Consider the following 15,947-nt stretch of genomic DNA (forward strand, 5'->3'; position numbering starts at 1 on the left):
TACTGTTTCTATTAAATGGTAAGTCAGGGGTACTGGGGCCTGGGTTTGGGTGGATATCTCCACTGATAGTTAGGTTTAACCTGTATTGTGAGATAATATACTTTAGTTTACTAAAGAGTTTGTCAAAATATCTGATTTTGGGGGTGGTGTAATATGGGTAGAGAGTCTGTTGGATAATAAATGAGGATAAATTTTGTCTAGTTTTAGTGTCCTGGTTTAAAATAACTCTGAAAGAGACAGGTTTTTCAAGTGGAGATTTGGTGTGACCTACCTGGGAGTAATAACTGATAAAATGTTGTCTTTCATACATGGTAAGGATATAAGTTATAATAAGGGTAGGTAGTAGGGTATATAGGAACATTCTGGTGATTTGCATGTTTAGGTTAACTTAATGTAAGAAGTTAGTTCAAGGGAGGGGTAGTAATAGAGTGGAGGAGAAATGAGGTGGTGGGGAGATTGAAGTGGGCTATTGTACTGGTAGGAGGGAAAGATAGAGGAGAGGAAAGAGGATGGTTGATTCTATAGGTTGTTGTGGTAATAGGGGATGTGGCTAAGGGTCTTTAAATTTAGATGTACTGGGAGTGGGTGGGAATTGGGGGCAGGGAGGTGAGCGGAGTGAGCCCGAACGCAGTGAGGGCAAGCGGAGCGGAGCTAATTCATTAAACAAGTGTAGGGCAAGGTAAGAAGTATAGAATAAGAAGCTGACTCTTTGTGCCTGAAATATAGTTTATTAAGTTTAAGAAATTGTAAAATAGGCTGTGATACTATAGTAAGGGTGTCTAGGAGTACATACTATAGAGTGGGCAAGAGTAAAACAGATTTACTTTGTAACACGCTTACTCCTAAGGCTATGCCTTGGGGTTGGAATTTAGGATGGTTTAGGCTATGTGATAAGAACCAGAGATGTTTTTAGACCCAGAGCATACACTAATTGTATCAGGATATAGATACAAGTTATCACTTGAGGGAATGAGTAGTTCACTCCCGGGTGAGAAACCCTTGGGCAGGAATACTCCTTTCTGGGTGATGTTCTGTTTGGCTTTGTACTAGAGGAGGCTCCTGTAATAAAGATACAACAGTGTGAGATACTCAGGCTTTTGGGGAAGCAGCCTCTATTCAAACAGGCCTAACATTCACTTTTGTTACAGCAGAAATCAATAAGCAAGTAAGAAAAGAATATGCAACATAATTCAGTAATACCCTGCTGCCATTAGTTTCACTCAGTGATACAATTTGTTAAATATGTAGCCAGAGGTTTCTTTAAAATGCTACAGTACACTGAAACATCATATGCTATGTTTAGACAGAGATACTAACTAAATTCTGTATTATAGTTTAAATACACTTTGGTGAGGTACAATTTTGATGCAGAGCATTTTATAACACAGGACGCATATCTGTTAAATAGCGAGGTAACTGATTAGCAGAAAAAAAATACATTCTCTCAGCTGTACTGTCAAACAATTTACTCAGTCGTATATAATCACAATATGCTTTTTTTCTGTACTATTGTTACTCTGTGGTTTGATTCCATATATTTTTTTATTATCAGCTTGACCTAGGTTGTAGCTGAAAAGCGTTCCTCAGATAAGTTCACCTACTGATTAACAAACATCAAATAAATAAATAAATTATATTTAGTGCCATTAGCAAAGAAAACAAGGGACTCACAAATTCAACGAGACAAGTGATATGGTAATCATGAAAAAAATAGTTTTATTTTAGATGATATTATTTTGTACTTGCTACATCTAGAAAAGAACATTTGTTACATAACATTCTGAGACAGTTTCAAATCTTTTCAGGATGTAAAATTAATGAAGATAAAACAAAGGCTATAACAGTAAACTATGTATTCACACATGAACTGGTTCGGCAATTCCCATATTTATGGACACATGATTAAATAAAATTTTTAGGTGTATGGATTGTACCCGCTGTGGTGGTGCTGCGGTAGCGTTGTCGCCTTGCAATAAGACGCTGTCCAGTTCGATTCTCAGCTAGAGCATCTTCTGCGTGGAGACATGCGTGAATGGGCGTACCTTCGTTGAAGGTTGTGCGTCAGGGCTGGTAACTCAGCACGTAAAAATCAGCTACCACTCAGTAGCGTACTGGAGTTCCACTGTGGCGACCCCTAACCGGGAAAAGCCGAAAGACACAAACAAACGAACAATTTAGGTGTATGGATTAAAAAGGATACTATTAACTCATTCCCTCCAATCGACCTCTGGAAGTTTACACTGTAACTTCCAGTGGGCGGAGCAGAAGCTTTTGATAAAATCAAATTATGTCCTCACATTTCAAAGAAATGCTCATATTTCTAGAACCACAGGGGTTACTAAAGAAGTGTAAGTGGAAAACTTAAGTACAAACTGTTTCTATAGTAGTAGTATTTTTAAGTTCTACTGGATTTTATAAGTCACAGTAAATGCAATAACTATTAAGTTTGTAATATTTTGTAAACAACTCACAATATCTCAGCACCCACTGAAGTTACACACATACTGCAAGCAATATTTTGGTTATCCCACTGAGAACATTCATACAAGGCTTAACAGTTCTGTCTGTGCTACTCTGTTGTTAAGGTGTTTGAAAAATACATGAAATTTATGACACTATAAATATCACAGAATGATAACTGATACCTCCTTAACTGCATCAGACAGTGATCAAACATCAATACAGTTTGTATGCAATTGTATAAGCTTTAAGATGAAATATTTTAATACTTTGTATGTAGCATTGTTTTGGAATTATTAATGTAAACATGAATAATCAATGGCTGATAACTACAAGTGTCAGTCGGACATAACTGCAGAAACATCCAGAGGTGTTACTTTGCTGTAATGAATTACGGCAGTTAAGGGTATGTGGAAAAATACTAAATAAAAGTTAAAAGACAAATTGAAAAACTGGAAGGTCTTGATTATGGATATGGGTAGTAACATACAAGCAGTGAAAAATGTTTTAATCCCTTTAATTTTATATACATATTTTATATACATATTAGGCATATTTTATCAACCAGAGGAGACATTGTGAATGCTAATTAATAAAGAATTGAAAGAATTTATTTGAGAGGGGAAAAGAGCAAGAGTTCAGTGGGATACAGTGATCCTCTCCATAAAACAAGGTGGTCTAGATTGCCTGATTTGAATAGATACTTTAGAGTCACACAGTTATGGCTCAAAACTACACCTACATACCTACACACACACACACACACACACACACACACACACACACACACACACACACACACACACACACACACACACACACACACACACACACACACACACACACACACACACACACACACACACACCTAAATGCAAGCAGAAGGTTATAAATCAAAGTATAAACGGTTGCTGATGAAACAGGTGAGAAGTTCAAGAAATAAGGAAACGGGAAGTAGGATTTTGGATGCAGATCCTTAAGGAGTATAACAATGGCCATAAAGGAGATCAGGATCGAACACAGGACTGGTTAAGCAGAGGCAAATTGAAACCAAAAGAGGAAATATTAATATTGGTGACCCAAGATAATGGACTAAGTACACGTTGGTTTACAAAGTCCATTGAATATGTGGCAGAAACAGACAAATGTAGGTTTTGTAAAATAGAACTGGAAACAGTTTCACATCTTGTTGCTGGTTGTGATATATGAATGGAAGAAGGACTGTATACTGAAAGGCATAATAATGAGGCAAGACTTTTGCACTGGGGATTGGGCAAACATTATAATACTGAAGTAGCTGGAAAAACACTGGAAATACAAGCCACAAAACATCACAGAAAATTATGAAGTCTACATCACATGGGATCACCCATTACCAAAAGTTCAAAAGACAGATGCGAGAAAACCAGATACAGTGGTCCATGAAAAGAAGACAAAAGTAGCGCTGATCACTGAAATCGCTACACCCAGTGACTACAATGCCTTGCATTTAGCAACACAAAGTCATAAAATACAAGGATTTGCAAGCAGAAACAAGAGCAATGTGGAAGAAAGATACCCCTGAGAGTTCCAACAGTAGCAGAAGCAACTGGTCTTATAAAAATAATCTACAATCATATTTAGATATGTTACCAATACATGTAACTGTACGAATTGCAGAAGGAGTCATTACTGGTCACATTGTGGGTGTTGCGAAGAGCACTTCTGGCTAACATCAAAGACTGAAACAATATTAATTTCATGAACTTTAATCATACTTTGACTTAGGAATAGGGTCCATTCCCGACATGGTATTAGAAACCCAAAAGATATGGAGAAATTAAAAAAAGAGATTACATTCATAAAGCTGAGGAAAGTGTTCTAAAAACTAAGTAAACACAGGAATAGAGAAAGGAGATTTTGTCATTTGGGATGACTGCAACTAGGGGTACATAAAATAGGTAGGAGGAGCTGTAAATACTGGAGAAAACTGGCAAAGGAACCAAGGTATTGAGAGCAAGTAAATAAAGAAGGAAAAGAAACAAGGTAAGACGAGGCCAAGCAGAAGTTTGTACTGCATGCTAGACACCAACTTCCCTACCTTTAACTGGTATCATAGTATACGTGAAGAGAAAGGTAAATGGGAGTGCTAATTGAAAGACCATTGCTGGTAGAGTTTTTAGTCAAATCTAGAACAGAAGCTACTGGTAAAAAAATCTATAATTAGTAAAGCATAAAAATATACAGCGCAATAACTATAAGAATCAATCAGAAGATGTTAAAAAAGATTAGGAAGAGAGACTGGAATGGCAATTTACAAAAGAACAATGGCAGGATGTCTGCTTGTCTCCAAGTATGCAAAGAACTCCAGAAGGTTTGGGATTTTTTGCTTGGAAGTGTTTCATAGGTATTTTGACACACAAAGTAGACTTCAAATAATTTTTCCTCAAGTAAATAGCAAATACTGAAGGTGAGATAGAGAGAGAGATAAGATAATTGTGAATATGTTTTTTGGGTGTGCAACAAGTTGGGAGACTTTGAAAATTCTCTACAGAGTACTCTTGTCAGAAATATTTGAGAAGAAAATAGTTATAACTAAGGAAATTATTTTTTTTTTGAGCTGAGACACAGGATCTGAATTGCCTAGACATTGCAATGTCTTACTAAGTTTAATGACATTGGATGCCAAAAAAGCAATTACTAGAAAATGGAAATCAAAATCTAAACCACTATAACCGAAGAACTGAATTCTGGAGGTGGGATTGTTTAAAAAAGGAAAGGAGTAAATTACCTAGAAATAAATGAAATTTCTGGGATAATTACATGCAGAATAATGTTGAGGAGGAACAGCAAGGTTTAGGGGAAGGCAGAAATTGAGCAATTTATATAATGCTGGACTGAATAATAATTGTTAAAAAGAAAGAAAATGCATATGTTGTGTACAATACATGAAAAACATTTATATGGTTTGTTTTATTTTCTATTAATGTATGTGTGCCTATGTACTAAAAAAGAAGTTATGTCTTACCATAACGTTCCATCTGTGTTGTTGATCTTCATTCATTCATCACTGATGGGTTGTCGGTTTCGTCCTAGGAACAGAGTCGGCCGAACAAAATTTTACCCATAATACCCTTCTCCCTGTTACCTCAGATCCAGTTTGCCCGTTATTAGTAAAGTACGATAAATTCAAGACTTGGTCCCAAAGTATCCCCCAGGAGCCTTAGGAGGGGGAAGGAGGGTGGGACGTGATGAATGAATGAAGAACAACAACACATATGGAACTGATTCTGTTAATCTTCATTCAGTCAACACTGATGGGGCAGAGTCCCCAGCTACCTTGTGTCACTTGGGCAGCCCTTATGGAAGAATATTCCTGAGCACCATTGAGCCAAATGAAGCTCTTCCCCTGGAGACCAAATCCAATTTGTAATGAGTTTTGAAGGTATGAGGAGTAGCTCATGTTGTTCCTGCACAGATATCGTCCATAGAAGCTCTTGAGTGGAATGCCACAGACATTGCCATTGATCTAGTGGAGTGAGCTTTGACTTTCTGTAGTATAAGGTTTTTTTTTCGTGATGACAAATGAAGAGTATACAGTCTCTGAGCCATTTAGATAAGGTCACCTTAGAAACTGACTTTCCCATTTTAGGACCAGAGAATGATATAAATAGCTGGTCTGATTTGCACATTGTTTTTGTCCTATCTAGACAGAATCGCCAACTGTCTGTGTACGGCTAACGAATGCAGACAGCACTCTCTCTATTAGAAAAATTAGGGGAAAAGACTGGTAGGTCAATAGTATGGTTAACAGAAAAAATCAGAAATTACTTTGGGGAGAAAGGATGGATTTGTCCGGAGTGATACTCTGTCCTTGTGGAAAATTAAATAGGGGCGTTTTACGCACATTGCATGGAGCTCGGAAATATGCCTAACTGATGTGATGGCCACCAGAGAAAGAGATTTCCAGGATAAGAACTTGATGTCACAAGTTGCTGCAGGTTCAAAGGGAGGTTGCGTTAAAGATTGTAGGACTAGTGTGAGGCTCCATGGTTCTATAGGTTGTTTGATTGGAGGCCTAATGTGAGAGACTCCTTTTAGAAAAGTTTTACATAGATGATGTGAGATCAAGGAGGAATTCCCAAAACCATTATGGAAATTTGAAATGGCAGCCAGGTGAACCCGTATAGTTGAAGCTGCAGCACAATCTTCAAAGAAATTTGACAGGTAATCTAGCACTGCAGTAACTGGGGCTGAGTACGGGTCTAGTTTTCTCTGCTTAGACCAAATTGAAAACCTCTTCCATTTGTCAAGACAAAGTTTCCTGGTGGATGGTTTGTGAGAGGCCAGAATAATGTCATGTACTGGGAAGGAAAGGTTGTTCTGCCTGGCGATCAGCAGAAGTGGAGAAATCAAGTTGTCAGCTTGAGAGTGGTTAAGTTTGGGTCACTCAACCCTTGGGGGTGAGAAATCAGACTTGGAGTTGGATCCAGAATCCACGGTCGACAATGAGGCCAGAGAAAGGGGAACCATGCTTGTCGAGGACAATAAGGTGCTATCAGGATCACTTTGCTTTTCAACCGAAGAGCTTTTTCATGGCTTGGGGAATCAGAGGAATGGGGGGTATGCATATAGAAATCCCGTGAGCCAATCGTGGATTAGAGCATCCCTTGGGGAATTCCCCTGCGGGGGAATTAGGGCAAAGTAGCTGCTGCATTTGTGGTTTGACAGGGAGACAAATAAGTCGCAGCAAGGCTGGCCCCAACAGTTGAAAATATTTGCCGCTATGTACAGACAGAGACCACTCGTGAGGCAGGAGACTTGCACTTGCTCAGCTTGTCTGCAATCATGCTGGAATCCCTGGGAATATGCATTACTAACAGAAAGCGGTTGGAAGCTATCGTCACTGCCAAATTCTTATGGCCTCTTGACATAAGGGGTAGGACTTGGTTTCTCCTTCCGATATACCAGACTACTGACATGTTTGTCTGACTGGATGGCAATTGTTCCAGGAGGTAGGATGGACTGAAATGCTTGCAATGCTAAAAGCACTGCCCTACGTTAAAGGACATTTATATGCAGATTGGCCTCTATTGTAGGCCATGTGCCTTGGACTGCCATTCACTGAAAATGCCCCCCCCACCCTATCAGGGAGGCATCCATGGTCTGGTCACAGTAGCTCTGGTTTGAGAAGGATGGAAGGGGTGGCTGCAAAGCTCTGTTTCTGGCCTCATCCACCAAATTAGGTCCTGTCTGCATCGATTTGTTACTCAAATCTGAAAGGGTAAAGGATGATGATTTGGGTACCACTGAGATAACAGAAGCCATTGGAGGAGTCTCATGTGAAATTCTGCAAGAGGCACCATTGGTATAGACGCTGCTATTGAACATAGGAGCTGGAGGACTTCTCGAGCTGAAACTTTGTTTTGACAGAGTATCACCCAGAGCTGAAGCCTTAGTCTTTGTAATCTGTGGTCTGGGAGAGAGACTAAACATGAATGGGTGTTGAACACTGCTTCTATGAATTCTATGGATTGGGTCAGAGTCACGTTGGATTTCTCCCAATTTATAGAAACTCCCAGAAGGTTTGCCAGAGAGAGGGTGTATTTTAGATCTGTTACCAGTTGATGCTTGGTGGGGGCAGTAAGGAGCCAATCATCTAAATATGGAAACACCCAGAATCCTTGCAGTCTCAAGTGAGCTGTTACTACTGCCATGCATTTGGTGAACACTCTGGGGGATGTAGAGAGTCCAAATGGCAAAACACTGAATTGGTAGTGATTGGCTCCCAGCCGGAAGTGAAGAAGCCTTTTGGAGCATTTGCCATTTTGATGTGTTAATACACATCCTGAAGGTCCACTGAGCACATCCAATCACCTTTCTCTAAAAAGGGAAGAATGGACTGAACCGTAACCATCCAGAATTTTGTTTGAGTGAAAAACTTGTTTAAATTGCTGAGATCCAAGATGGTCTCCAGCCCCCTGTATTTTTTGGCACCAAAAAAAGTCTTGAGTAAAATCTGGATCTGACTGGTTGGATGACGCTCTTTTGGCACAGATTTCTTATCAATAGAGCTGCTTCTTCCCTTTGACTGGGTGGAACATCAGGAATTCATCTTGGTGGCTTTGGGTAAGAATCGAATGGGATGTGGTAACTTCTGGTTATCTTCTGCACCCAAGAGTCGGTGGTTATCAATTGCCAGGTAGCATAGTGCAGATAGAAATGTCCCCCGACTGCTTTGCTTCCAGAAGAAAGCTCTTCAGGAGCGCTGGTAGGGTTGTCCAGAGAAAGAATCTCTGGGTCCCTGGTTATGCGGGCCCCCTCTGCCTTGGTAGGGGTATTTTCCAGAAGAGTTACGCCCTCTGCCTCTGGGGGTGAACTCGCCACGTGCGTTACGAAAAGGACCCTGTGACTTTTTGTTCCACAACTTTCCACTCCTCTGATTCCTGGAGAAGGAATGCTGGGGGCTGGAAAAGCATACATCTATTGCAGACAGGGTCTTGCCGTCCTTCTCACACCTGGCTAGATTGTCCTTCACATTTGGGCTGAACAGGGAAGATGCTTAAACTGGAGCATTCAGGAAGGAAGACTTAAAGGGGTCCGCGAAATTACAAAGGTGCATCCAGGCATGATGTCTCATAACTATACCTGAACCCGCAGCTCTTGCCGCTCCTTCGGTTGCATGGGATAATCTCATGGGTGAGTTAGATATTGACTCCAGGGTTGCTAGTTGCGATGCAACGTTGTCGCTTACCTCTTCAGACAACTATCCTGATACAGTTCCAGAGAGTTCAGAAATTAAGTCTCTTTGGAGCCTAGTAAAATGTGCCAGACAGTTCAAAGACAGTATGGCAAAAGTTTATGAAGCAAAAACTTGCTTCTCTAATCTGTCTACTGCCCAGGACTCCCTGTTAGTGGATGAACAGTCTAGCTTCTCTTCGACGAGCTCTTTCTTTGTGGCTGCTGCCACTAGCATAGCATCTACAGGTAGATGTTTAGAACAATGTAGACTTTCCTCGTGGGGGATAGAATCTTATCTGGCCTCTGTGGGATTGGCTCAACAGAGTCAGGATTCTTCCAGGCATGCTGCACCACAAGCTGAACTAGCTTGTCTGCAGGCGGGGTCACCCAAGAGGTAGATGGATGAGCACGAAAGGCCTGCAGGAATACGGATTCCTCAGAGGAAGGATTTTTGGGCTTCCAGTCACCCCTCTGTTTCAATATTTGGAGGATATCTCCAAAGGAGACATCTTCAGGGGGTGACCGTGGGGACCCTTCCCCTTCATTGTAATCTGTATCCTCTGTAAGAGACTCCTCAGGGGAGTCTACGTGCTTCCTCTTGCATGACTTCTTCCGTGGTACCTCTTCAGTGGGAACTTCTGAAGAGGACTCGGAAGAAGGGGCACCCTGCAGTAGGGTCTCTTGAGGCTCTCATGCTTGATGTCCCAAAACAGTGGCTTGTGTCAGCTGCAGCTCAGGGGAAGGACACGTCTGAGGCTCCGACGCCAAAGGTCTGCCTACAGAGGCAAGGGCCCTCTCCATTGTCTGGAAAGCAGGTCCACCCGAAGAGGGATGGGAGCCCAGAACCGAGAAAGACAACCTTGGAATCGGGGTCAAACCCCACTCTGTCAAGCCTGCTCCCAACAGAGGAGCCTCAAGAGGGATCGATACCGACAGGACTCCTGGCACTGTGGACGGCACCATATACATGCTCGGAATTGTAATCGGCATCGAGGAGCCTGTAACCCAATCCTGGACCTGAGGAAGACTTGGCTCAGAACGAGGCGAAGACCAAAAGGCCGGTTGCGAGGCCACAGTGAGATCCACTAATGCCACAGAGGATGTGGGTACAAAAAAGGGCATTGGGGTCAAAGGGTTTGAAACCTGCAAGAAGGTCAAAGGAGGAGAATAGGATGGAGTCCGTGGAGAAATATTCCCACAGGGGGCTGGGTCTTAGAAGGTGTAGGAATCCCCCTGGCTGTCAGCAGCTGGTCGACAAGGTGCACCACATCTAGTTCAGAAAGGCTCCTGGTGGATCTGCTGGATATCCCTGATGGGGACTCTAGCCATTCAAGGAAGGGGCTATATATCTGCCTCAGGAAAGGACCCATTGACGGGGAGTATCAGGTCCGAGTTGCAGTGTCTAACGGCACCACTGTCTCGAGTTTGGAGACGAGGGAGGAAGGAGTGTCTACCATAGTCATGGGTACCGTGGGTAAGCTCTGTGCCATGACGGCACTCGGAACCAAGGTGGGTGTTGAGGTGACAATTTGTAGTTTAGCTATGGATGGTGCCGTAGACACTGTCGGTGCCGAAACAGTTGCCAATGACACTAAGATAGTTGATGGTACCGAGGTCGTTATCATAGAAACTGGTTTCTGTTCTGATGACAATTTGGGTAATTTCGGTCTAGATGGCTTATCCTTATCACCAGAAGGTGAAGAAGGTATGGAATGTGGTCTCTTTTTATCTTTCTTAGGTGGGGGTGAGCCCTCTGACACAGAAGGAGCCCCTGAAAAGGGAATCTTAAGGAGGCCCTTTAGAATTAACTTATTCCTGCATTCGTTCAGAGTACGGGAGATAAATCCCTGGCAAATAGAGCAAGCTGGTTGCACGGAGAGATGAGGAACTCCCAAACAATATACACAATCTTCATCAGAGTCGCTGTTTGGCATTTTTCAACTACATTTCTGGCATTGTTTAAAGCCTGACATCCCCTTTTGTTAGACATACTGAACACTTACAATAATTCACTAAAGACAGATAGGTAGAAAGGAAGATTATATATATATATATATATATATATATATATATATATATATATATATATATATATATATATATATAAATATATATATATATATTTTTTTTTGGAGAGAGAAGTAAGAGAAGTAAAGGGAAGAAGGAAGAAATACCAGCAATGGTACTTAAGGATTACCACAATGGGTAAGGAGAAAGGCCCTACCAACAATGGTACTGAGGTTACCAAAAGGTAATTTGAAGGGAAAATGGAATCAGATGCTCAATAGAAAGGGTAAAGACTAGTGACAGACAATGAGAGCTAGAGATAAAGGAAAAATGCAACAAAATTCTTATCAAAGCTTTATCAAATATCAAAAAAATATAAGACTTAGCTGAGAGCTAGCTTGAAAGCGGCTTTACGGCTATGCAGCAAACAAGATCTGAGGTAACAGGAAGAAGGGTACTATGGGTAAACATGCACCTCGAGAGTTTTTGGCTGGTGCGAGCTTGGTATAAGACCAACTTGGTTCCGAAGATGGAACAAACAACCCATCAGTGATGAATGAATGAAGATTAACATCAGACTGATAATTTAATAAAGGTGTTTACAAACAAAAAAAAAAGGTTTGAGGCATGAATGGTTAAGGAGAGATGAATTTAAACCAGAATTATCCTTCTTCTTCTGAAAGGTTAATAATGGCAGCTCAAGTTGGCAAACTACATCCACATTTGTTAACAAAGTCTACAAGAAAAAGTGGGAGATGTAGAAAAATGTAGGTTTTGCAATGCAGAACTAGAAACAATTGCACATCTTGTTGTTGGTTGTGCTATACACAAGACTGAGGGTCTGTATACTGAAAGGCATAATTCTGTAGCAAGACTGTCAAATTGGGCAAACATTACAACATACAAATAGCAGATATGCACTGGAAACAAGTTCTGATTACATGGGATCATTTAATATAAAAAGTTAAGAAAGTAGAAGCCAAAAAAAAAAACAGATGTAGTCAATGAAGAAAGGACAAACAGTAATATTAATCACAGTAATACCTAAACACCTAAAGATTGCAATGTCCTGCATACGTTGTAAAATCATGAAATACCAAGATGTGCAAGCAAAACATAGTGCAATATGGAGCAATATGGAATAAAGACATCCAATACAACTCTAAAAGTAGTAGGAGCACCAAGGGTAATAAAAGCTATTTTAGGCATACTTAAATTTGCTAACAGTCAGTAGCTGTGTATGTGTACCATGTGCCCTGGTTTTCAATCTAATGGTGACATACACACATTTTTTTGGACCACACATAAATGCATATGTTCTTTTGGATTCACCTTCCATATTTAAAACCATTCAAATTGCTATCATTAGCCACCAATTCTGTACCCATCAATTACAGACACTTGTCTGTGTACACCTCAAATGTCCAACTGTAATAAAAAAGTCCACAGTAAAGTATTCCAACCTGTTTTATGTAAATGCAGTCCCAGCACCTAACAATTATAGACCTAATTTTGACTGTGTACAGCACTGTATCTGTTTAACTTGATACTGACAACAGGGTCACCATTCTCAGCCACATAAAATGTTTCCATATCCAGCAATTACAGCCACATTAGTGACTGTGGACAGCTCAGATGTCCTAGTGTGATAAAAATCAATACAATAATTATAGATACAATAACATATTTCAGATTTATTTCACACAAATGCATAATAGCCCAAGCATTCAGACTTATTTCTCAAAAATGCACACTAGTTCTGCAATGTATGACTGTTTAAAATGATCAAAAGAAAAGAGGGTATGTTACTTTCATCCGCATACAACCCACACCCAGCAGATGCAGTCATATTGCTTTGTATACCACATCTAATTGCGAAAAAATAATAATAATACCTCCCAAACCATTACAGATAAAATCAGGACAATTGTCCATTATCAGGAAAATTTTAAATGTTACTGTTAATATACTTAGAACATTAATACAATAAACTTTGCATTAGCATGCATCTCCTGAATAACAAGTCTGAAACTCAAATGTTTGCTAGTATTTAATGACCGCAGTCTTCAGTGATTTGCCAGGAAACTATACATTTTATGAGGAGTAAACCAAAAAATATGAAGCAAAGTGAATGGCATCCTGCAAGCTAAAGAACAATATACTGGCACCAAGTGACAGGACTGGTGACTCATGCTAGTATACCTATCCTAGCAACAAGGCATGGATAGAATCTTGTTGCAAAACCACCACACAGAAAAAGGCCAAGCAGTGTAGGTATTACAAACTTGAATAAAGAGAAAGTCAGCTCACTGATGATTGCTGAAGTACTGCAGTTGAAACTGTGAGTGGATAAAATGATGTATTCATTGTAGGCTCAGCGGTATAGGCACTGCACAATACTTTCTGGCCAAGAGGGATACAATGTAGGAACTTACCAAAAAATACATATTTTAAACCCCACCAGATGATTACTATGATCCCCGACTCTTTTTTCCACCTCTCTTTCCTACTCTCCTAGTACAGCTGGGATAGGGATGAATAAATGGGCCTATAGGGGATGTTTTGACCATTTTACAGATAAATGGAGCCAGCAAATATTTAAAAAAATAATGTTTCAACTGTAAAAATAATTAGAGTATTATATAACCACAACCAAAACAGAATGACAATAGATTATTAAACAAAGAATACAAAGAAAGACAATTTCAAAGTGAGTGGATTTACCTTTGTGTGTTCCCATAATTCGTCCATCTTCAATAGAAACTAAATTCCCAGGCTGAGGTTCTAAATACTAAAACAAACACATATGTAAGCACTCCTCTAAGATATTTCACAGCTGCTACACACTATTTCTTAAGCTTTCTTGATTTGCTATCAACATACATCTTCTCATATATGAGCTCATTTTTGATGTAAGATGATGGGCTACTTTAATGTGAGGGAGAGAATTCCTGTAATATACTGCACCATACAAACCAAAGTCATTACTACATACATAGTTTCTCACTTACCCCCAGTTTTTGTAAGTGTGGAAGCTAACTGAGCTACTATGTGCCTGATTAACTTAGCAATAAGCAGAAATGGGGTTATTCCATTTTACAGGGTGCATCACTGGAGTGCTGACTGACAATTCAGCAATTAAGCAATGGGGCATTTTTATAGAGAGAACATTACAGGATTACTGCACAGAATACAAGTGAAACGGAACAGTACATTTAAGTGCTCACTAGTCAACATATTAGCTCAGTATTAGAGGTATACGTTATAGGCAAAGCACCTGAAAGAATACTTTTAGTCAGAAATTACGCTGATGCTAGGAAAACTTAAATTACACAACTTCTCTGTTGTATTCTCTGCTGTTATCACATGGGCCATATATTTTAAGTGGATGTTTTATTACAACTTACCGTAGTATTTCTCTAAGCAATGTAGTTTACAACTACTGATGCATCACACCATAAAATCATTCACTGAATAAAAATTTCTGGAATGAAAACTAACACCCTACTCTGCTTTACATGGTCACTTCTCTAACAGCTGTTTCTTATTCATAAATACTGATCATAAAGGGACTGCAAATACAATATTAAGTTTACAATTATTTAAAAGAGTTTTACAAGCCAAATGTTATTGAATACATATCTTATTTTGCTTCTGTAACCCTTTTTCCAGGCAGTGCAAGGCATGCCTGTAAGAACTATAACGCAGATAAGTCATCTAATACCGAAATAATGCCTGACTCTTCTACTTTTAGTAACATCACATTCCTCAGAGTTGTGTACTTATGCCTGCAAGAGGCTAACCATAGGATTATCAGATAACCAAACAGATCCACAAAATAACCCAAGGGATAAATGTCCCGTTGTCAAAAAATAAGCAAAAGTAAATTAGTCCAACAAAGTAGACAATGTTACAAGCACGAGCACGAAGGACCATAAATACATAAAATGCGTTTATTCAAATAAAACAGGTGCAACACAAGTAGGTAAGCTCTTTCACCATCAGCTTCTTCAGACCAATATAAAATATGCTCCATTCACCCAGAATAAATATTTTAGTAGAACCAATCAAATGGCAGAATAAAAAATCAATGGGCTGTTCCTATAAACAAGACATCTAAAATTAAAAGCACTTGCTTTTGTAATGAAATAAAAATAACCATAAAAAAACTTATTACACTCAAGAACTTATGCATATAAATTCATGTATACATACATAAAACTGTAAGGAAAATCTTACATATGTTAAAAACAACCCAAAACAAAGTGTACTAAATAACTCTCAGGGGCCTAGACTTCAATACAGGTTTCAGGGATGTTTTCTCATTTAAGCCCTTCCCCCTCTCTGCCCTAAGCCTAAGGATCCATCTCTCTTTATTCTCTGTGCAATTCCTAATATCCCCCTCACATATACTGTGTGTAGTGATATCAACAACCAAAAAATGAAAAATATGCTCTTCCCCTTCCTGCATAACATGCTTGAACAATGAATTATTATTGGACAGTATCCTTATATTATACAGGTGTTCTCTGATCCTGTCTTACCAACAAAGTACAAATGACATAACAAACAATGGGCAAGATGAACCACATGCTGAGTGTAGCAATCAGCAGAAACCTTAAACACAAACTTTTGACCCGTGGCTGGATGTATAAACTGTCCACTATCATCAATACTTCTATAGAAGTTACACCTACCACAGGGTCTGGTAATGAGGTTCTTAGATAATGTATCAGTGGGCAAATCTCTCGGTTTACACA

General features: G+C 39.7%; 1 protein-coding gene across 2 annotated transcripts in view; it reads right to left on the reverse strand.

Annotated features, from left to right (window-relative positions):
- Positions 1-15,947, reverse strand: part of TRMU (tRNA mitochondrial 2-thiouridylase) — a 497,373-nt gene that overhangs the window by 189,076 nt on the left and 292,350 nt on the right. For both annotated transcript variants that reach the window (XM_044088386.1, XM_044088385.1), the window contains one exon: positions 13,912-13,978. In XM_044088386.1, coding sequence (XP_043944321.1) covers positions 13,912-13,978 — 67 coding nt within the window. The remainder of the gene's footprint in view (positions 1-13,911; positions 13,979-15,947) is intronic.

This window comes from Protopterus annectens, chromosome 11.part0 (assembly GCF_019279795.1).
Source record: "Protopterus annectens isolate FY-2018-M chromosome 11.part0, PAN1.0, whole genome shotgun sequence".
Lineage (NCBI taxonomy): Eukaryota > Metazoa > Chordata > Ceratodontiformes > Protopteridae > Protopterus > Protopterus annectens.